The following is a 23,289-nucleotide window of genomic DNA, read 5'->3' as shown; positions in this document are numbered from 1 at the left end:
AGGGAAAGTGAAGGCTTGCTCATCCAAGAAAAGACTCATAGTCTTTAAAAATTACGGGAAGTGTTAACATCTTCTGGGGTGAAATGGTTAGTTATTCTGCTTCTGTTATAGAACTTTCTTTAATATGTCCTTTTTATTTTATCCACGCTCTGGCTAAGGTATGTTTGAATTAGAAAAGGAAAACCAAATGCTCATAAGCTTTTCTTCCATGTATGTTTTGAGCTGTGTTAAGTATGAAAATCTTCTGTACTATCAAGTTTTGTACTTGAGTAACCATAGTCTTAACTGTGTGCAACTGTAGAGTTAGGCTACTTAGGAGAATCATCTCCACAAGTAATGGTTCTTCCACTGTTCAGACAGCTGGTGTGTGCTACATCTGGATGAACACCGGTTGCTTCCCTCCACAGAAAGGAAGTTCTTAAAAATGGTGATGCCTATAAAGGTAACCTTTAGGAGATAGAAACAAGAAATTGTTATGGTAAGGCGTAGTGAACAGCTTGCAATGACACTGGAAACTGCAGTGAAGGAATACAGAAGATGTGTGTAAGACTTCTGCACTTGTGAAAAGGGTTCCACTGTCCGTGATGATTGCTGCAAACATCTTGTGCTGGTTTTGGCTGGGATAGAGTTAATTTTCTCCATAGTAGCTAGTATGGGGCTATGTTTTGGATTTGTGCTGAAAACAGTCTTGATAATACAGAAATGTTTTTGTTATTGCTGAGCAGTGCTTACACAGTCAGGGCCTTTTCTACTTCTCATCCCACCCCACCAGTGAGTAGGCTGGGAGTGCACAAGAAGTTGGGAGGGGACATAGCTGGGACAGCTTGCCCCAACTGACCAAAGGGATATTCCATTCTGTATGACATCATGCTCAGCATATAAAACTGGGGGAAGAAAAAGGAAGGTTGGGGACGTTTGGCGTTGTGGTGTTTGTCTTCCCAAGTAGCCATTAATGTGATAGAGCCCTGCTTTCCTGGAAATGGCTGAATACCTGCCTGCCAACAGGAAGTGGTGAATGAATTCCTTGTTTTGCTTTGCTTGCATGTGCAGCTTTTGCTTTACCTATTAAACTGCCTTTATCTCACCACATGAGTTTGCTCACTTTTACCTTCTGATTTTCTCCCCCATCCCACTGGGGTGAGGAGTGAGCGAGAGTCTACGTGGTGCTGAGTTGCCGGCTGGCGTTAAACTATGACACATTTCTAACCACAAAGCTCCTAGCAGATGAAGACTCAACAATGGGATCATCCTTTTGACTGTAGCTGCTCAGGACAGAGACCCACTGCTGTACAGAATTGTTCTGTTGGTACCTTTGTTGGTGAAAGATGGTTCTTGGGCAGCTTCCCTTATTTCCTGTCCTCAGTAAGCACGTTAAATGACAGCACCGTACTGAGTATCAGAATATATAAGTACAAAGCAGTTTTAAATGTAAGCAGCTGTTATCTTGATTAAATATACTGGAATGCCATTTTTATATTTCCTTGCAGAAATTTGGGCTTGAAAAGATGGGGCTCTTGGTTTTCTGTAACATTTTGATAGTATTAGCTAGTTAAAACATCTTCAGTACTGTATCCTACTAAGACAAGAAAAAGCTACTGTTGTGAAGCCTTTCTAAGGAATTTGTATGAAGAGAAGCCTGTACTATCTTGACATGTACTAAACCCATAACTAGTCAAACTTGAGAGGTGGAAAAAGAGCAATTAAATGCTCTAGTCTCAGATACTTCTTTGGCCTCCTCTCTTTGCACAAGAACAATGGCAATAGGAAGGATTAGCTAAACAAGTTACTTACTACTTGGGACATGCCAAACCAGGCAGACTGCAAAGAAAGCGGTCTGCGGAAGAACAACGGTGTAGTCTTAGATACAAACTTGCTGGTTGTCCTGTCTTTTCCTTGGGGCTTCCATGTTGTGATACTTGAAAAGAAGCAAGAGCAGAAGAGTTCATATGGATTTATTTTGGTACCACCTGGTACAGTTCTTCATAGCATAAATATGTTGCCTTTAAGATGGTATCTAGATAAGTTCACCACAAATAAATGTGCTGCATGACATAACAGCACTATCAAGAATTCTCAGTAAAACTAAATAGCAGTTTTTACCAATGAGAAATTTTCCATGCACCAGTGTATTTCAAGTTGTGTGTGAAAAATCTTGGATCTTTTCTGGCTAACAAGTATTTTCTCATTACTAATCCACTTCTAATAAATGTGGAGGCTATTCACAATTGGCACAAATAACTTATTGTTATGATCCAGTACTGGAGATGAAATAGTAGATTATCTGTATTTTTCAGTGCACTGTGATACAGCAATGGGAATTTGTGTAGGAACAGAATTTAACTGTTTCTCTGCTGAATTTCTTATCAGTGTGTGATAGAATTGTCAACATGTAAATGTATCTAATTTTTCTTTTATAGTGCAAGTGAACACCATAACTGTGTGTTCTTTGGACTGATTAGATAAAAGACACCATTTTGATTAAAAAGTTGTGTTTGTAAGAGCATTTCTAATCTGAGATGCTAAAACCTTCTCTTTTCTTTCCCCTTTTGTTACACCCCCTCCAAATCAACAGTGTGTTAGTGTTGTTTACTGTTTATGAAGATCTTATCGTACATGTATTGCTGCTCTAAAGTAGCGCTAGTGCATTTTTCTCCATTCAGTATGTGACTTGAGTAGAACCATTGTTTCCTCATGAGCAGAAGCATGAAAAATACTACGCCTGCTTTATTTACAGCTGAGACCACAGTGGTGCTTTCTTAATCTTGCATTAACAGGCTGAGCTTGGAGCCTTGTGTAATGGAATTCTTTTGTGCCCACACTTTGTAATATCTGGTCTCACTGGTGCTTTATCAGGCACCCACTAGCGCTGATAACCAGCAGTAACCTTTCAGTTATTACATTTTGCCTGTGCTTCAAAATATTTTCCTAAGAAATATTGCATAGTGTGGAGAGACAAGACACACAGAACAAAACTTTCTTGTGTTCATAGTGTGCATATCTTGGAGCTGATCTGGTAACTGATAACTCAAAATAATCAGTTGTGAGCCACTGCCTCCTTCCCAGAATACAACAGGCTGAGCAATGGGCTTATTTGAGCAAATAATAGAATGTGTAGCGATCTTGTGATGGTTGAGGTTGGAAGTGACCTCTGGAGGTCACCTTGTTGATGTGTGCAGGTTCTACCAGTACTTGCCCAGCCATGGTCATATGCTGAAGTATATAATTGCCTCTTACACAAGATTCTAGGATATTCTCCACGTCCTCTTAAAACCTAAATGTGCAATAAATGAAAACTTCTAGCTTGTTGAAAAGAAAAAGTGTTGTGACTCAGTATTACAGCATTAACTACTTCAGTTGCATACAATGTTTCAGTATTTTAGCACATGAAGATACAGATTTCTTCTAGCCCTTCCTTGATCTTCCCTGACCAGTCTTTGCAAAGAACAATTTAATTGTTTCTTATTAGAGACATGACATGCCTTTTTGTAAAAGCAGATGATGTTATAAAATGTTGGCAGTTTTCTGGCTAAAGCATAAAAACTGCTTAGATGATGTAAATGGGAGTCATTTTATGCAATGCTTTAAAATTGAGTTTGTTGCAAGTATAATGTGATGCTTTTCTATGGAAAAACAAGAATAGATTTTATATGAAGGAATAATAATATACAAGTATGTTGTTGCATACTTGGTTGGAGGTTTTGTTGCTGTGGTTGTGAACATCTTTATTAATTTGTCCTTTGTTTCAATGTATCTTTTTTTTTTTTACACACACACATCCCCCCATTGTCTGGGGGAGAAGCAGGGAGAAACTTGTGGTAAGTGCTGCTGGAAACAGCAGCATATGATGAGGGAGACATTAATACCTAGAAAGAGATTTGAAGCTTATTCTTACATTTCTAGGAAAGTCATCTGAAGGATGAGTTCTCAAGGGTATGGGAACAGGGCAGTATTAAGGTCATTCTTTTCTGTCGTGAGCTTCAGGTGTGTCTGAGTTTGGTGAGGAGCCCAACTGGAGGGCTTTCCATTTCCTCAGTCCTGTTTCAGGCAGGTCAGCATAGCCTCAGTAAATGAGTGTCTTGTAGCTATATGTATTAAATTAAAACTAATTTATTATTGTTCTAGTTCTTGACATAGAGGTGCTAGAGGTAATTCTATGTAAAATCTTAAATGTAGCAGCATGGTAATTCTGTTTTTTGTCCTCACTGTTCTTCTTAACACTCTGAATGGATCACACACCACTTCTTACTTGATTTGGTTTGAGTGTCTGAATACAAATAATCAGCAAATCAATAGATTCATCTGGTCAAAGGTTGTGCAAACCTCTCAAGAAGTTACAGCCATTGTTCTGTTCTATCCAGAAGACCTGCATTTCAGCAAACTGTCTTAATTCCCAGTTAAATTTCTTTTGTCCTCTGTTTAATGTATATAATGTAGCACATTATATATAGATACGTACACACACATATATGTGTTATATACATATAAAATATATATCTAGTTTTTTTCCAGTCTCTTCCAGAAACAAGAAAATATTTAAGAAAACTATCTGTTAAAGGTAGTGATCTGCAAACTGATCATGATTCTGCCTACTGGTGGAAAACATCTACCATACAGTATCTCCAGAACTGTTGTAGGTACACCTCTTTTTATGAGAACTGCATAATGCAGAGTCAGTGACAGAAGCACTGACAGAAGTCTGTGCTAATGACTTCTGAATAAAGTTGACATAATGTGATTTTTATTTTTTTAATCTGTTTGTATGTTTACTGCTGATGGTAAGGGGATATGGATGACACCATAAGTGGCAGTTCTATAAATATTTCCTCTGGACTCATTAATGTATGAGGAGGAATTCAATAAAGTATCTCACATTGAACTTTCTTACTGTGTCCGTTCAGCACAGAACATACTCTTGAAAGCATAATTTGTATCTAGTCTATTTTGTGTCCTATTTAGCAAGTGGGAGCTGTTGTGGTTTAACCCCAGCTGGCAGCTAAGCACCATGCAGTTGCTCTCTTACTCCTCCCCCTGCCCCCAGTGGAATGAGGAGGCAATTCAGAAAAAAAACCCCAAACCCACAAAAGGTAAAATCTGTGGATTGACATAAAGACAGTTTAATAGGACAGCAAGGGTAGAGAAAATAGTAATAATACTCATAAAAGAAAATACAAGTGATGCACAGTACAGTTGCTCACCACTTACTGACCAATGCCCAGCCAGTTCCTGAGCCATGGCACATGTGGCCAACTCCCTCCAGTTTATATATAGATCATGACATCATATGGTATGGAATACCCCTTTGGCCAATTTGGGTCAGCTGTCCTGGCTGTGCCCCCTCCCAGCATGAGACACTGATAAATCCTTGACTAATGTAAGCACTACTTAACACACTGATGTTTTAGTTGTTATCAACATTATTCTCATACTAAATCCAAAACACAGCACTATACCAGCTACTAGGAAGACAATTAACTCCATCCCAGCCAAAACCAGGACAGGAGTTTTGCCCTTCACCTCATTGGGATTGAACCTCTAATCACTTAAATGTTTTCTAAGCGCTCTGGGATGTAGGCTGTTTCACAAATACTGCTTAAGCTGGTTTGTTGAATAGTGTTCTCTGAATGGTATTCAGGGTCTTTCTAGTATATTCATTCTTTATACTTGTTGCCTTGGATAACTAACATACTTTGCTTAGAGTGCTTCCTGCGGATTTCTTACAGCACGTGTAGTGTATTACTACATATATATGTAGTAATATATGTACATATATATGTACATATACATAAAGAGTGTAGTAACTATTTAAGTTGAGTTTAAATGTCTAGGTGTTTGCCTGGCTTGGCAAAACAAAACTGCCTCTTGAAAAGCAAGCATGCAACAAGTGTGTGTACACATATATTTTTAATATATAGAGGACAGTTAAGATTTCTGCACTGTAAGTTGAATTGTAAAGAAAAGCCACAAGTTAGTCTTTATCCATAGGACTGATGATTTCTGCACCTGTCATCCCTCCCTTTTTAACAGGGAAGTATGTTTGGGCAGAGAGTTCTCTTGCCTCCTTCCCCCTGACATGCCACTCTCCCACCCTCCTTTCTAGCAGGATCACCTTACAATGAATAGTGGAATAGTTTGCAGGGAAGTGAATAATTTATTTCCTGAAAAACTGATCTAATAACAGCTAAGTCTGAACTACAGGAAATGCTATAAGCTGAGACCAGTAACTTGTGTTAGAATAGTATACACTTTCAGATTAAGAAGCAAAACTTCCTGTTCTGTAGAAGCTACTGCATTTGAAATAGTTTAGCTCTTTTTCTAAAAGACCAGGTATTTGTTTCATAGAGCTGTAGAACTGATTTTTAAAAGTATTTATTACTCTGACTGCTAACAGTTTGCTCTAACTGAAGCAGAATACCTTTGTGTAAGTTTGTTTTATATTCCTTGAAATCTGAAAGATGTGCCTCATGCAAGGAACATAAAGCTTAAAAATTCTGCTGTGTCATCCTTTAATTCTTTAATTTTTCTGTTTGCACAAGTAGATGGGGGTTTTTACAACATGTGTATCAAATGCCCTTTCTACTCAATTAATGACATAAAATCTAAACTTTTTTTTTTCCCAAGGAGCCCTTTGAAGATGGCTATGCAAATGGTGAGGAAGGCACACCAGCTGGGGAAGCAGCTGCCACTTACACACCTGATAGCAAAGGGGTGGTCAAATTTGGCTGGATAAAAGGCGTATTGGTAAGTTTGATATATTGTACTTCAGTTTCTTACAGATATGATCTTTCTAATAATCTTTTTCTTTTTTTTTTGGGAAGTATTGTGTTAGCTCTATATAAAGAAAAGATTATATGTATGAGAGATGTGAAAAATGCCATAATTTTAGGAAGGGTTGCTCTTACTTGTATTGAATTGTAAGGGAGTAAATCTTCAGGACTTCAAGTTTTGAAGGGGTCATGGTTCCTTAGCACAAGTTTTGAAGTTGCATAATTTCCAGGAAGGGAAAATAATGTGTAACTATTCATATGTATTAGAAAAATTACATATGAATCTTAAGTGACAAAGACAAATGCAAATGGAGAGAATAACTTAATGTCTGTTCACTTTGGATCTGGAAGGTTGTGGACTGAAGTGTTAGAAAACTTGATTTTTATTTATTTATATTCAGAGAAGTAAAAAATACTGTGTTGAGGAGAGTACCTACCTGTATGTGGCAAAACTTGACCAGGATAGTGTCAAAGTGCTCAAATTTTGTTGAATCCGTTACAAAAAGTTATCTTATCCTAAGCTGTGGAAGTCTTAACACTAAATACAATATAGTCATGGTGGAAAAAAACAGAATCTGCCCCCATTTGGAGTTGTGAAAAATTAAGGGTGATGTGGGGGATTTTATTACAAGCACATATTAATTTATTTTTAATATTTTGTCAAAGAGAAACCATGATGAATACATACTTTCCAAAGCTATAAGAATTTATAGTTATGGCTGCAAATGCAATTAGTTAAAACATACTGAGCTTGAGCATTCAGAATATCTAACTTTAGTTCAATAAACTTCCACTGTGTATTAGCAGCTTCCTTACAAGTCTTGAAGTAGCCATATTTTCTACCTTGGGAGAAGGAGAGTGCCTGTGGTAACTGTGAAACAGGTATTACGGACTTTTGTTGATGTACCTTGACCAAGGACAGAGTTTTTAATTTTAAAGCTGGTATCAAGCTGACTTTGAATTTCTCCAAACCCAGTTACTGTATTGGACTATTTTTGTGAGCAGCAGTTCTGAGTATTGAAGAGTTATGGGATAAATGTTGCTGACCATTTTCTTCCAAAGTCTATTTAAAAGTTTCAAGGAGGATGATACCTTCTTTTTCAGTGGTTTGAAAGTTGCAGTTAGTATTTCCTAGTAGGCATAAGCCACCTGGGTGAATATTTCCAGCTCAAGTGATTTACATTTTGCAAAAGACTCTTTAAATCTTTGAAAACTTTTTTACTTTTGTGATTTGGAGAGGTTCTTGTCTCCCTTCTAGTCATAATGACCAGATAAACTTTTTGTAGTATTGATATTGTATGCTTTAGATAAGAGACACCTAAGACCTGCTGTTAGTCTTCTGTCTAAATCCTGTACAGTGCAAATTCTATTTTATTGAGAACTAAGAGTTTAAAATAGAAGGATAAAAAAAAAAAACCACCCACCACCCCAATCCCTGATCCTGTTAGTGTGCAGCTGTGTTTTCAGATACAAAAGTTCTAGGAGTGGGAAGGTGTGGGCATTGTTTGCTTCTGAAAAAAAAAAAATTAGTAGGATATTGCTTTAGTGCATTTTTTGGGGGAGATGTGAATTTGTGTTGTAGACCTCAATCATTGTAGACCTCACAATGTTATTTTCAGTCGTGTATTCTGTAGTATGAACTTTGGATCCTAGAGGTTGGGGTCTAAATTTATTTTTATTGTTTGGTCAAGACATACTACAAGTGTCAGATACTGAAGTGTTGTAACTTTATGTCTAAGGTAGTAACTTTTTAATCATATTTATTTTCATCTTTTTATTCTTCTTAATCAAATCTAAACTTGTCTAATTAGAAGTTTTATTCTGAAACAATTTGAAAAGTTGTGAGGAAAGACTGCAAGATAACTTCAACATTAAAAACTGAAATGAAGAATTAGTGGAAATGACTGCAGATGTAAGACCTAACCCATGTAAAATTTCTGTTTTACCTTAGGTACGATGTATGTTAAATATTTGGGGTGTGATGCTCTTCATCAGACTATCATGGATTGTAGGACAAGCTGGAATAGGTATGTGTACTAACACTATAATTGTATTTCAGTGACTTTTAAATGTGATCCAAAAGACTTGTTAATCCTGAGCTTACACTTTAAACAGGCATGGAAAATGACCTTAATATTGCCAGTTTTTAAGGTAATTTATCTTTATCAAAACTTTAAGCAGTATGACGTTACTTAGACTTTTTCATTTAGCTACAAGGTATGTAATTTAAAGTTGACATTTGTAAGTCTTCAGTGAACTGTGGAGGTAAACTTTTGATCTCTGGGTATTAAAATCTGCGTATAAACTGTGTAGTGTAAAACCAATGTTCTTCAAAGTCTTAACTTAGTACTGAACTGCAGAAAATCTCTCATCTGCAAAAGGCATGCGTTTCATAGAAGCTCTAGGATACAGCTTTTACCCTTCTGATCAAAGACAACATTTTTGTCCAGTTTGCATCCTGGAAACTTCTCTGTACAAAAAGGGAAGTGAAGAAGCCTTTTGCTTGTCTGTACGGGACCACACAGAGTAAAATTGTCTTGTATTTATAAGGCTAATTCTTTAAACCAAGTTATGCTGAAGATTTCTACATTTTAATACTGGTGGACTTACAGCTTTTTTTCCCCTCTCTTTTTCCATAAGGTCTGTCTGTCTTGGTTATTGGAATGGCCACTGTTGTGACAACTATTACAGGACTGTCTACTTCAGCAATAGCCACAAATGGGTTTGTAAGAGGAGGTAAATCTACTTTCATAAAGCTTGTAAAGCTTTCATCACTCTGAAGCATACACCTTAAGTATGTAACCTCTAATTTATTTTCCAATTTTTTAGCATTAGGGAAAAAACAGTATGGATGGAATGTAGACAAGAGTTAGTTTTTTGAAGTGCAGAGTCTTCCCTATGTTCTGTATTTGACTAAACAGTCATGTAAGTAATGAAAAGTCTGTAATTAGCCTATTAATTTGGTTTGACTAGTGGCTCTTCCACTGTGGAAGAAACATTATCTATTTTTAATTTTTTGGAGACTCATACCCGGGAATGAGTAGGGTCTTAATAATCACCTGCATTTGCACTGGTTGGTTAAGAGTGTGCGTGTATCCTTTTATGTGTTCATGTCCTGAAATAAAACTTATTGATGAAAAAATACATCCTATAAAATGATAAGCTATATCTGTATGAGAGCATACAAAAAGATATTTTTGTTCTATTGTGATTTTTTTAATACACAAAAGAAACTCTACAAACTCTTGATTATCTCCAGCTTTCCTGAGGGTGATGATTTTCATTCTCTTTTATGGTTTATATACTGTTGTGAGCAATTTCTACAAAATAGTTTGGTAAGTGGTTGATGTCTTTGACATGTTCAGACTACTTCATGACATTACAAGACTGTTACTGTTGTAGAAAATGTGGTGGAATTAAAACAGAAGCTTATAAAATTCTCTTAACTGAGAATGAAGAGAAAAACCTCACTATCACACAGTAAGCAGACCCAACAGGAAGGATCAGCTATGAATCTTAGCTTTATGTCAAGCTTGGTTTCTAAATGCCTTTCCTGTTTTTTTTAAATTGTATTATACGTATTGGATTTTCCTGTTCTTATGAGAACCATTTTTTTATTTAGAGTCGCTCTTGCAAAATAATACTTTGTTAGAAAATTTTAACTGCTGAACAGGAAGAACCGTAGAATAAATTCACAGTTGTTCCTATGAAAATCTTACATTACAGTAATGTTTTGTTTTTAATGTTAGCATTCTCGTTTGCAAAGTATGTCAAAGCTGTGTACCTACATATGTTTTGCACAAGAGCTGTAATGCAGTGTAATTAAGGATTTCCTGTTGCAAATTTTTAATGTGCACTCAATTACAACAGGCTGGAGCTTGGAGGATTTTGTTGCTTCTAGAAAGCTTAGCCTTAAATTGGAGGAATGTGCCTTTGCTATTTTTTTTTTTTAATTTTACTCTTCCTTAATGCTGTAGAGACTCTATTTTCCATTTATCATATGCAGTTTGAGATGTTGTATTTGTCAAGCTCAAAAATACAAAACATAGGTTCTGAAAAATAGAGTGGCCATGTGATTGTTTTGAGAGTCCTGTTGGAGGGCACAAAATTCCCTTGACAACAGAGCTTTAAGAAACAGGTCATGGAGGTTTGAAACTTGAGTGGATTTATTACAGTCTATTTTGCCAATTTCTTGAGCCATAGCTGATGAAAACGTATAATAGTAGAACTAAGCACAAATGGTTTGAGTAGTTTGAAATAAGAAGCCCAGTAGTAACGGCTGCTTGTGCTTTACCATTTGTTTTTTAACCGTAGAACTGTTTGCATAGCTGAATAATATGATGTGGTGCATGAGTCAGGGATTACTTCCAACTGATGTCTTTTCTTAAAAACTTGAAATGTATTCCTGAATCTTCAGCATGCCTGTCCTTAAAATACTGAGGTTTGAGTTTTCTAATACATCAGAGGAGATGCAAGAATAACTAACGTCTTGTTCGTGTAAACTTTAAATTGCTGATGACTGTCTATTCTTAGGCTCTTTCATGTAGTGTTTTTTTTGGTCTTTTTCTTTCAGGAGGAGCATATTACTTAATTTCCAGAAGTCTGGGGCCAGAGTTTGGTGGTGCCATAGGATTGATTTTTGCATTTGCTAATGCTGTTGCAGTAGCAATGTATGTTGTTGGCTTTGCAGAGACAGTTGTGGAGTTGCTCAAGGTATATGGATGATAGTTGTTACATTGATTACACCGTCCTTTATGCAGGTTCAAGCTGTCATCTAATCATAGAATCATAAAATGTTTTGGGTTGGAAGGGACCTTTAAAGGTCATCTAGTTCAACCCTTCCTGGCTATAAGCAAGGACATATTCAACTAGATCAGGTTGCTCAAAGCCCCCGCTTGAATGTTTCCAGGGATGGTGCATGTACAACCTCTCTGGGCAATCTGTTCCAGTGCCTCACCACCCTCATTGTGAAAAATTTCTTCCTTATATACAATCTGAATCTACCCTCTTCTAGGTTAAAACCAGCATCTCTTGTGCTATCGCAACAGGCCCTGCTAAAAAGTCTGTCCTCATCTTTATTATAACCCCCTTTAAGTACTGGAAGGCTATAATAAGGTCCTCCTGGAGCCTTCTGTTCTCTAGGCTGAACGACCCCAACTCTCTCAGCCTGCCCTCATAAGAGAGCTGTTCCACCGCTCTGATCATTTTTGTGGCCTCCTCTGGACTCACACACATGTCTTTCCTGTGCTGAGGGCTCCAGAGCTGGATGCAGTACGGCAGGTGGGGTCTCACCAGAGTGGAGTAGAGGGGCAGAATCACCTCCCTTGAACTGCTGGCCACACTGCTTTGGATGCAGCCCAGGATACGGTTGGCCTTCTGGGCTGTGAGCGTACATTGTTGTCTCATGTCTGGCTTTGCATTCCCCAGCACCCCCAAGTCCTTGGCACGGCTTCTCTCAATCCCTTCATCCCCCAGCGTGTATTGATACCGAGGGTTGGCCTGACCAGTTCAAAGACGTGGAATGAGGTTCAAGGTTACTACTGATATATCAGTACAGTACTACTGTAATTCAGTAGCTTTTTGGTAAAAAAAGAAATTATAATTGCTGTCAAATGGAAACTTCCCACATTGTTATCCATCTTGAAAAAACAAAACGTATACATTTGTGGTAAAGTCCAAGTTGGCTGTTGAGAAGAGAGGCAGTACAGATACATAATGCAGAATTGTAAGTTGTTACTGCTGAGATTCTTATTAGTGAACTGTTTCTTCTAAGTGCTAGTCGTTTATATTAAGCTCATTTTCAAAGGACTTCTGCTTATTAAAAACAATTCCTTAAGTTAAACACAACCAAGTATTATTTGTCTGTGGGATTTTTTGGTTATATGTAATATTGAGAGGAACTCAACCATACTCTTTGTAGATGGGAAGAAGTTTAGAATACATGAAAAGAATTAAGAGTAATAGTGAACAACAGGTAATATTCATGCGTAGGTGCGAGATGGTAGCAGTTGCCTTGCTGATTAATCTAATTCTCTGGCAAGTGAAGACAGCCCATTCTCTGTGGGCATAGGTTATGAACAGGAATGATCATTGCTGTTTAGAAGATTCAGTGATTTAAAACAAGGCAAAAAACAAATTAATTGTGTCCATACAGATAATTTAAAATGAGTAAATTTGTGGTATAGAGGTTAACTCTATTAATAAATTACAGTCAATAAAATGCTATTCTGCAGTAGGGAAGAGAAATACTTGATAAAGTATATGACTTTCTTTTTTTTGTTAGGAAAATGGAACGTTGATGGTTGATGAAATGAATGATATCAGAATCATAGGGGCTATCACAGTGGTTATATTGCTGGGTATTTCCGTTGCTGGAATGGAATGGGAAGCAAAAGTAAGGAACTATCATCTTTTCTTTTATTCTCTGCTTTATAATTTTGATTCCACTTTCTACCTCATCTGTTTTGATTTATTTTTAATGTATTTAGTGCACTCAGTATTGCATGCATGGTATGTTAGAAGTCAGTCAGTGGGCAGTTTTTATATAGTATCTCTCTGTCTAGCACTAGTGTGTGCAGGTCTGGACAGCATTTCACACCTTGGAGCACTTTGCTCCACTGGAAGCTTAAGCATCTATGAGAACCTAAAAACCAACATGATCTACTCTTGGTGACACTATCAAGTAGGTCAATGGTAATACCTTCTTCTGGGCAACTACATCACAACAAGAAAAGGTAAGGGCATTATCGTGGGAATTTTCCCTCACTGGGAACTTCAGATGAGCTCTGTGGATGGAAAATATAGGCTGGAGCTGAAGCCAGTCTAAAGTTATGTAGTTTCTGCTAACTCAAAACCAATATTCTTAGCTTCCCTTCTGCTCTCTTCTGGTTTTGTTTTCACTTGGAAACAGCCAGACGGTGCAATGCAATCACTAGGCCCAGCATTGAGAAGTGTTACGAACACTGATGGTGATGAATGTGTAGGAGGGGGAACCTACTTTCCTCATCTTGTTGTGGCTCCATGGTCTTAGGTCAACTCTGATTGTGGAAACAAATACATAAAGATCCTAGGATACCTTAATATAGAGGTTGCCTTATTGGTTTTCTGCTCTGCATTACTAGGCAGTGTAGCTTGCTCACTGTTTCCTGTACCTGGTAGGCTCTTTCCTGAGTATCTGTCCATAGTGTGCTCAGTTGGTCCCCCTTCTCTTTTGATACTTGGTTCACAATAGCTCCTATTTTCTGCAGTGAGAGCCAACTGAAGGAGGTTCTTTGTGTAAATGTTATAACAGTTTCTTATGATCCTGCATCAAGATGATGATGATATTCATAATTGAAATGAGAGAGGGTTTTTTCTTAGTGTTGTTTCCAGCCCTAGAAATAAGGATTGTAGAAGAAGGAAGTGAAGATCAGGTATATTACTTGGATCTACCACAGGGAGAAAAGAATCTACAGAAATTGACTTTGGCATGTACTTTTAAATCAAACAGCACACTTCTGTAAAAATTATTTGCCTTTTTCAGGTAGTTCTTTCGCTGTCTGTAACTTAGTTTGTAATGGTATCTTTATGCAGCCAATTTTGAACAATACTGTGCTCCTTAATCTCAAACACTTAGTTTTTCCTTTGAATGAATTAGTTATTAATCGTCTGGCCACTGTCACTTAAAGTCAGTAGAAATATCTTGCTTTTGCTCTGTAGTGTGAGCAATTCTGTAAAAATAGGTTCCATAGAAATACCGCTGTTTAATGTTTCTATATCAAACCCAAACTGTGGTACCACTTCAGCATCATCCTTATTAGGAAATGGGTAGCTTTCAAAAATCCTGTGCTCAATGCAAAAATCAAGGCTTGTTGGCTTGGTTTCTGCATCATGGAAGGAGGCAGGTAGGAGTGATGGTTAGCAACAGAACCTGTCAAACAGGCACTTCATGTGGGTTAATGTAGAGCTTAGCATAGCAAAACACTAATACTTGCCTTTTGATTAAAGTATCTATGATGTTCTCCTATGCCTTCCCTGTGACTTGGAGAATGCACTGGAAAATGGGACAAGTGGAATGTATAATAATGCCTTTGAAGTAGATCTAAAAGCTAAGAGAGACTGGTATTCCAGAGAAGCCTGCTTAAGAAATGACTTTTCAGAGTTTGTGATCTGTTACTGCTCAACTCCTTGCATTGAAGTCTTAAAAGCTCATTCAGAAAATGCTCTTAGCTTCAGGGAGAAGCCTAGGTTTGTTACTGAGTAAATCCACCTGTGGCAATTACTCTGTGGTAATTTCATGTTGAAGCCTCTGGGCTTATTGAAGACTTCTGTAAGCACTTGGCTGCATCCTTACACCTCTCACCTATTCTCTAGACTGGGCAAAGGAGAGATCTAAATGTGATGCACAAACTGGTTTCTTCAGGTGGTCTTCTAACTCTGCTCTTTGCTGTCATACTCTATCGCTGTACTACCCTGTTTTTTTGCAAGGCTATGTGAACTGAAAACTTTGCTTGTAACAATCAGCAATGCCACAGTACTATTTCGTACTAGGTTCTGATTAATTAATTAAGTTCTTAATTGCGTATTAAAAGCCTGGAAAAAATCAAACTACTAATAGCTTCCTCCGAGCCACTGGCATATGCCTTTATAAGGAATCAAGTAACACAAAAGATAACAGGGCCATGTAGTTGCTTATTTAAATGTAAAACCTGAACCATTTCTTAAATGCCTAGATTTATCTTTAGTCACACTTCTGAGGCGCTGGATGACTTAAAGTACTTCTTGTTCCAAGTGTAGGGTTTATAATGGATTTATTGAATAGTGTCTGAAAATGTAGGTTGTAATGAAAAAAGTCTCAATAAAACTAGAAATTAAAAAGTAATTGTGGTAATCTGCAATTTCATTTCATAAATAAGGGTTGAGAACATGAGAACATAATAATCTACTCCGTTGCATAAAATAGCAAAAAAAAGCAGTTTGATTCCTAATGTAATAAAATTCTTAGTAAAGCAAATATTGTATACTAATGTATAAGGCAGAGTATTATGATCACGGTTAATAAGGCAATCCTCCTAGAATTTGTGTGCATTTAGCTTTTTCTTGTGAATTTCTCCCAATTTACTCAAATCCATTCCTTCTAGATGGCTGATAGAAAAAATAGTTCTTTTAAGTATTTTGTCTTTGGAAGTATAACTTTGAGGGGTATGGTTCGAATGGGTGTTAAATTTACAAATTCTGTTTCTTTATTAAACATACTGATTGGTGTTCTCTCCAGCTTGCCTTGTTTGTTTGTGGAAAAGAAATTGAGAAGACTAAACTAAATTTGGAATCAAGTAAATATTTACCTTTTAGAACACATCATTGAAGCTTGAAACTGAGCAAATTCTTTTGTCTGACTGCAATCGTTATGTTTCAGGCACAGATAGTCTTACTGGTGATCCTCATACTTGCTATTGGAGACTTTGTCATAGGAACATTTATTCCTTTGGATAACAAGAAGCCTAAAGGTTTCTTTGGTTATAAAGGTATGTTGGAACAGCTTTGCAAAGAGGAGACATGCTGTCGTAATTAATTTAAACATCTAAAATAGCTTATAGTTGTGTTTGAACTATATAGAGATTTTTTTTTTTCCTGATTCTTTCAAAATTGTGCAGTTTTGTTCCTTAAAGCTATTGGGCCAAAACTTGTCCTGCCTGCTTAATACCAATTCCATTACATTTAAAAAAGCAGGATGATACTGTGTAAGTACTTTTTGTAGTTTTAAAGGCTGTTTAAGTTTACTGTAACTTTTATTTTGAGTTGAAGTGGTGACTTAAATGTTCTATGCTTAATTTTAAGAAGATCATACAGCTGTGACTTTCAGCTTTTTCATGGAACTAATAATGGGTAATGGGCTAATACTGCAGCTTCTATATGAATATTGATAGACTTACATCTTTTTCTACAGCTGAAATATTTATGGAGAATTTTGGACCAGATTTCCGACAGGAGGAAACTTTCTTTTCTGTATTTGCTATTTTCTTCCCTGCTGCAACTGGCATACTTGCTGGTGCAAATATCTCAGGTGATCTTGCGGTGAGTAGTGAATTAGCAAATATTGTTCACAAACACTGAGTGTACATTTATCTCTGTCGTCACTGTCCACTGACTTTTTTCTTTCAGGATCCTCAGTCAGCCATACCTAAAGGAACGCTGTTGGCCATCTTCATTACTACATTGGTTTATGTAGGAATTGCAGTGTCTGTAGGTAAATAGAGAATGTTTTTAACTTTATCCTTTCACATTCATTCTGAGGGTGTGTTTTGGTACGGTTTGTATAATTCATTATGTAAAGTCATTATGTAATTGACTTCATGCATGAGAAAGTAATATCCAGAGGTTTCTAACTTGTATTGTTGGAGGTTCAGCTTTCAGCTGGTTTTATAATTTCCTAAAATTAGTTTAAGACTACTCATTGCTTCAGACAAAAGATGATGAAAGACTTCATATGGATGTTTCCTCATTTGTTGCAGTTACTTATGGTAAAAGATCTACAATTTAGCAGTGGGATAATCCCTGGATTAGAATAATGTGTTTTCAGAAAATACTTATTGAACAAAACCTCTATTGGTTTGAAGATGATGTAGTCATCTACTTACCTGAAGTGAATCTCTCCCAGTAGAGAGAGAGCTTCATCTGGCCAGCCCACTTGCAGAAGTGTTGTCATGTTGAGAAACATTGTCTGTAGTTTTATTTTCATGTGGAAAGAGGCTCTCTTCCTGGTCTTCCCCACAGCAAAGTGGCTTGAAATTCTCTGTAGAAGTTGCCGTGCCGTTTGGTGCTCTCTATATGAGTTTTGCTCAGAGCATGAATGGTTAACCAGATTTTTCCCACCCATAAAATAATTCTATTCTAGTAACCTTAAGAACATAAGTTTGTAATCATATCTTGCATATTTCTTCCCTACGATTGGAAATGTTTTTATTTGTGTCTTCTGTGATGGAGTGACTAGCTGGGTAGATGAAGGGAGAGCAGTGGATGTAGTTTACCTTGACTTCAGTAAGGCTTTTGACACTGTCTCCTAAAACATCCTCATAGTGAAGCTCAGGAAGTATGGGTTGGATGAGATGGATCGAGAACTGACTAAGCAACAGAGTTCAAAGGGTTGTGGTCAGCGGTGCAGAGTTGAGTTGGAGGCCTGTATCTAGTGATGTTCCTCAGGGATCAGTACTGGGTCTGGTTTTGTTCAACATCTTCATCAAGGACCTAGATGAAGGGTTGGAATGTACCCTCAGTAAGTTTGCTGATGTTACAAAACAGGGAGGAGTAGCTGATACACCAGCAGGCTGTGCTGCCATTCAACGGGATCTGGACAGACTGGAGAGTTGGGCAGAGGGAAACGTCATGAAATTTAACAAGGACAAGTGTAGAGTTCTGCACCTGGGGAGGAACAGCCCCATGCACCAGTACAGGTGTGGTTGACCTGCTGGAAAGCAGCTCCATGAAGAAGGACCTTGGAGTCGTGGTAGACAATAAGTTATCCATGGGACAGCAATGCACCCTGGTGGCCAAGAGGGCCAATGGTATCCTGGGGTGCATTAAGAAGAGTGTGACCAGCAGGTTGAGAGAGGTTATCCTCCCCCTCTACTCTGCCCTGATGAGGCCTCATCTGGAGTATTGTGTCCAGTTCTGGGCTCCCTAGTTCAAGAGAGGGAACTTTTGGAGAGAGTCCAACAGAGGGCTATGAAGATGATTAAGGGACTGGAACATCTCTCATATGAGAAAAGGCTGAGGCCTGGGGCTCTTCAGTCTGGAGAAGAGAAGGCTGAGAGGGGACCTTATCAATCTCTATAAATATCTGAAGGATGGCTGTCAGGAGGATGGAGCCAGTCTCTTTTCAGTAGTGCCCAGTGATAGGACGAGGGGCAGTGGTCATAAACTGCAGCACAGAAGTTCCACCTCAACATGAGGAAAAACTTCTTCACTGTGAGGGTTATGGAGCACTGGAAGAGGCTACCCAGAGAGGTTGTGGAGCCTCCTTCTCTGGAGGCCTCCAAAACCTGACTGGACACGTTCCTGTGCAACCTGCCCTAGGTGATCCTGCCTTGGCAGGGGGGTTGGACCAGATGATCTTCAGAGGTCCCTTCCAACCGCTACCATTCTGTGATTCTGTGTCACATAAGTAAGTTTCTGGCAGCAGTAATCAATTTTCTTATATGAAAAACCTTGCCCTATCTTAGCTGTGCTTCATCCTTTTGAATGAAATTCTCATTCGTAAGAGTACCATTGATCTTACCACTAATGATACTTCCTTTCCAAAGATACCAATCTTGCTAGTCTGCCTCTGTTGGCTAACATTGTACTGTAGCTTTGCCAAATAGTTGCTCTGTAGTGATTGTGCTTTATGCAGCATAATGACCTATGCTTATTTCCTAATTAGATTGACCGCATAGACCTCTGCTATCAAATTTGAATACTTTAGAACTTGAACCCACATGAGAGCAAAATGCTTATTAATATTCATTTGGTAATGGACTACTTTGATCATCTTTCAAATATTAAAAAATTAATTTTTTGTATTGCGAAAGGAACAGTTTGCAAAACCAACTGAACATGAAATTGTTTAATGCATCAGAAACGTCCTGCCTTAGTTGCCTGTTATAACTGACAGAATGCTGCTAGTTAGAAAAGGCCAGTGCTATTGCAGAAGTCAGAGATTATGTTATGAGTGAAATTTACCTTTTTTGAGGCTTTGGATCAGAAGTCTGACAAATACAAATACTTTCATTCCTTTTCCCACACACTATTCCCTACTGTAAGTTTCCAGAGTAGTAATAAGCAAGGCATTAAAATTTTGAAGGGCCTAGTAAATGTCACTGAGTAGTCGTGTCTGAAGATGATGTTCGGAATTTCGCTCAGTATTTGCATGCTCTGTAGTAAATAAGAGGGTGAGTAGAGGAAAACTGTGAGTCTTACTGCTAGAGCTAGGCAGCCTATTTAAAAAATAACAGCTGTGAGGAGGTGTGCAGTTTCATATTTTAGCAAAGGACTAATGCAGATGTGCAGGTGGCAGGATGAAGATAGCAACTTTTACATCAAAATTCTTGAAAGGCATATTTCGAAGAACAACATTTATTGCTTTAAAAACAAGGGAAGCTCTAATAAAAATCCCAAACTTCTGAGTAGGGTTAAGACATGCTTTCTGTACACAGGGAAGTAAAACTAATTAATGAGAGCCTAACAGTAGCTGCTTGTAGCACTGGAGAAGTTAAGCAATCTCAACTGTAATCTGAAGGACTCAGAGTAGTATCTCTGGAATTCTTGCTTGTTCCATGTAGTTAGGATATACATGATATACATGATCTGTTAAGCTCCTCAGGCTTATAGCATGGCAAAACTTTGTTTGACTTTAGCAGGAACATGCTCATAAATGCCAATAAAAAGATGAAATCCTGTTTTCACAGGAAAGGAGACCTAGAGGTTCTTAGGGAAAATGTTGCCAGAATCTTATGAATAAATAAAACTTTTCTGAATGAGAGTTAAATAAAATGTCTGGATCCTTACTTATATCTAAATATCTTCTGCTGAGAATGGAGCCTGCCCAGCTGGCTTCTGTTCTGCGTTCACTTACAAGTAAGGCTTACATGAAGTTTGTTCATAGTGCCACTGTCCTTTTCTGTCATACTTTGACTTCGTGTGTGAACGACTTGCCATCCCATTTGGATCTGAACTATGAAAAAGGGAATGAGGAAAAGGAGAGCTATGATAGTGCACTGTAGCTATTTAATGGGTTGCTCAACTTAATGGGTCTGTCACTGCAATGTATTACCAACAAAAATGTATTACCAACTACAGATAGTTCAACTAGTAAGTATATTGTTACATCCATCACATATTGCTTGAATGGCTGGAGCAAATACTTGTGTAGTGGAGAAGAAACTTTTTAAACGGAATTAAAAGCTCTCTGTGAGAAAACAGAACAGCAGCAACAAAAAACCCCATGCCCACATACCCACAAGAAAAGCATGACAGGTGATCAGTATAGTAAACTCTTAATGAAATTTAGCCAATTGGGCTTAAGTAACTGAAAAATAAATCTGAAAAGTGGAAGGATTAACTAATGTCTGCCTACCATGACTGCATGTTATTGTGGACTGTTATTCAAGTTCTAATGGCTCAGAAGCTATCTAAATATGATATAGGTATTTAGGAGTTCATTTTCCCAGTGACAGAGAGACAAATTACATAAATAACAGGAATTGTCACTGGAGAAACTTAAACTTAAGCTTGCAGCACATCTGTGACCTCCTTATATTGCAATTAAGTAATTCAGGTCCTCAGCAGTCACGTGGTTCTGTCCCTGGAACCTCTTTGTCATTCAAGTTTCTAGAAAACCAAATTAACGGAATTCTACTGCTACTGCTCTATAGATTTCCCTCTTCTCTTCCCCACTCTTTAATTAATTCCTGTTCCTGGAAATACTTGCTGGTGTCCAAACAATTTGACTACCTCAACTATTAAGCTATAGATTGTTAAATAATACTTAGTCTGCTCTAGTTTTTGTTCTGAGACAAAAAACCGTGAAGTAGATCACTTATGGGCTTTTTAGTACTTTTTAGCTTTTCTTAGTAGTTAAGGGCTGAAATGCTATGTCTTCAGCATTTTTTTGACCAGTGAAATTACAAATAATCATAGATAAATTGAAGACAGCATTTTACGTGATAAACTTACTTACCAAAAAATGGCAGGAATGGGACTGTGTGGACTTGTTTTTCACCTGGAAACCAACTTAAAATACCACAATCACATAGGAGGTGGCTTGCTTAAGCTTTGGAAGATGGCTTGCAACAGGCTTTCATGACAAACTACTTTTTTGGAATGTCTGAGCCATATTGACTGGAAAAGAAATAACTGCAACACTATGCACACCTGTCTACATAAATCTGTACATATGCTACAAAAAAGCATTCCTCTAGGAAAATCGGCAAAAAATAAAATCAAGTGATAGTGCATAATACTAATTTCAATTAAATGCTACATGGAAACTCATGATTCAGAGAAATAATACCTTGAGATAAAATTGTGCTGTTAAACTTTTGCAAGTCTATTGACATTGTTTTCCTCTGTGCGAAAAATTTTGTATTGGACTCAGATTTCTTCAAAAACTGAAGATCATCTCAGGCAAGAGAGCAATTAGTTTGCTTGTTTGTATTTGTTCTTCACAGTGAAGATGTGCTTATTACTGAAATGTATTAAAAATATAAATACCATATTTTAACGTTGCTCTGTGAGAATACACTTACATAAAAAGGGAATTGAGCTTGACTCATGTCCTTAAGTTCAGGTTCAGTCGTTAATGCCTTTTTTGTAATTGTGTCCACTCTAGGTTCTTGTGTTGTTCGAGATGCCACAGGGAACGTTAACAACACCATTGTCACTGAGCTGACAAATTGCACTGCTGCAGCTTGCAAATTAAACTATGATTTCTCCTCCTGTCAGACAGGGTGTCAGTATGGGCTGATGAACAATTTCCAGGTATAAAACTTCTTCCTAAATCTGTTTATTTGCTGTTGTGCTTGTTGTGGTTTTGAATTGCATATGAAGAAAAATCATAGGCTAAAAATGCCTATCTCCATAAATATAAGATTTATCTGGAATATTTAAGTGGTACACTAGCTAATATGTAGAAGAACAATGTAACTATGTTAAAAACTTCTGGATGTTCATACACAGGTGGTATAAATATTTACTCTTCATCTGAGTAAACTTCTGCTTAGGTTAGGGGGTGTGACTACAACTTTGTCTTTTTAGATATCTGAATGTCATCATTCAGTCATGTGGATAGAAGTACTCATTGTTCAATAGTGATTCATAGTAATCATAGGTAGAACTTGTTCCTTAATTTTTTAAGTTTCTTAGAAAATATGCTGACTTTTTAAGGCTGTTTTACATATTTGTCACAGTATTCTCTTTAGTGGTAACAACGTTGTGGATTTTCGTAAAACCTGATGTTACTGTATTTAAAAATTCTCTAAAAGTCAATGGGTAATTCATAGTCCTCAATTTATACTTCACAGGTAATTGGGGTGTCCATGAACTATTGGTAATGGATTGAAAGAAACAATGGAAAACCTATTTAATGGCAATAGACTTAAACTTGCTTTATATGGTAGTTCATCTTTGCCCTAAATTTTTCTAATAGGTGTACAAAAAGTTGGCTAGAGATCAAGCTGAAATCCATTAATGAAGAAGGTGTCTGGCATATGGGTTTTGATCAGAAATACATGTGGTACATGTACTCCTTACATGTACTATTTCTGTGTTAGGCTGACAGCCTTACCTGCAAAGCTCATCAAGAAACCTATTTTGTACATGCTGAATTAATGTTGCAGTGCAGACCATTCTAGTGGAATAATTTGAGTATCTCTTTGGTGTTGCTTTGTTCTGGTTTAGACAAAGTCCATATTTTGAAACACTTCAGAATTGCTCTTGTGCAAAATCTGATAACTTGCTTAATTTGTTTAAGCTTGAAAGAACCCAGTATATCATCAAATGTACAGCTGAGAAT

At 37.4% G+C, this 23,289-nt stretch overlaps 1 protein-coding gene across 1 annotated transcript; it reads left to right on the top strand.

The window, feature by feature from the left end:
* The first annotated feature begins 1,801 nt into the window (after positions 1 to 1,801).
* LOC104626162 (solute carrier family 12 member 2-like) lies at positions 1,802 to 22,262 on the top strand. Its single transcript, XM_010294012.1, has 10 exons — positions 1,802 to 1,960; positions 6,619 to 6,738; positions 8,716 to 8,791; positions 9,405 to 9,500; positions 11,338 to 11,477; positions 13,048 to 13,158; positions 16,159 to 16,267; positions 16,690 to 16,817; positions 16,905 to 16,989; positions 22,108 to 22,262. The coding sequence occupies exons 1-10, from the start codon at positions 1,802 to 1,804 to the stop codon at positions 22,260 to 22,262; spliced, it is 1,179 nt and encodes a 392-aa protein (XP_010292314.1).
* Positions 22,263 to 23,289: the final 1,027 nt, after the last annotated feature.

Source organism: Phaethon lepturus, unplaced genomic scaffold, assembly GCF_000687285.1.
Source record: "Phaethon lepturus isolate BGI_N335 unplaced genomic scaffold, ASM68728v1 scaffold18239, whole genome shotgun sequence".
Taxonomy (NCBI): domain Eukaryota; kingdom Metazoa; phylum Chordata; class Aves; order Phaethontiformes; family Phaethontidae; genus Phaethon; species Phaethon lepturus.
The sequence above is the reverse complement of the archived record's forward strand: the minus strand, read 5'-3'. Positions and strand labels throughout refer to the sequence as shown.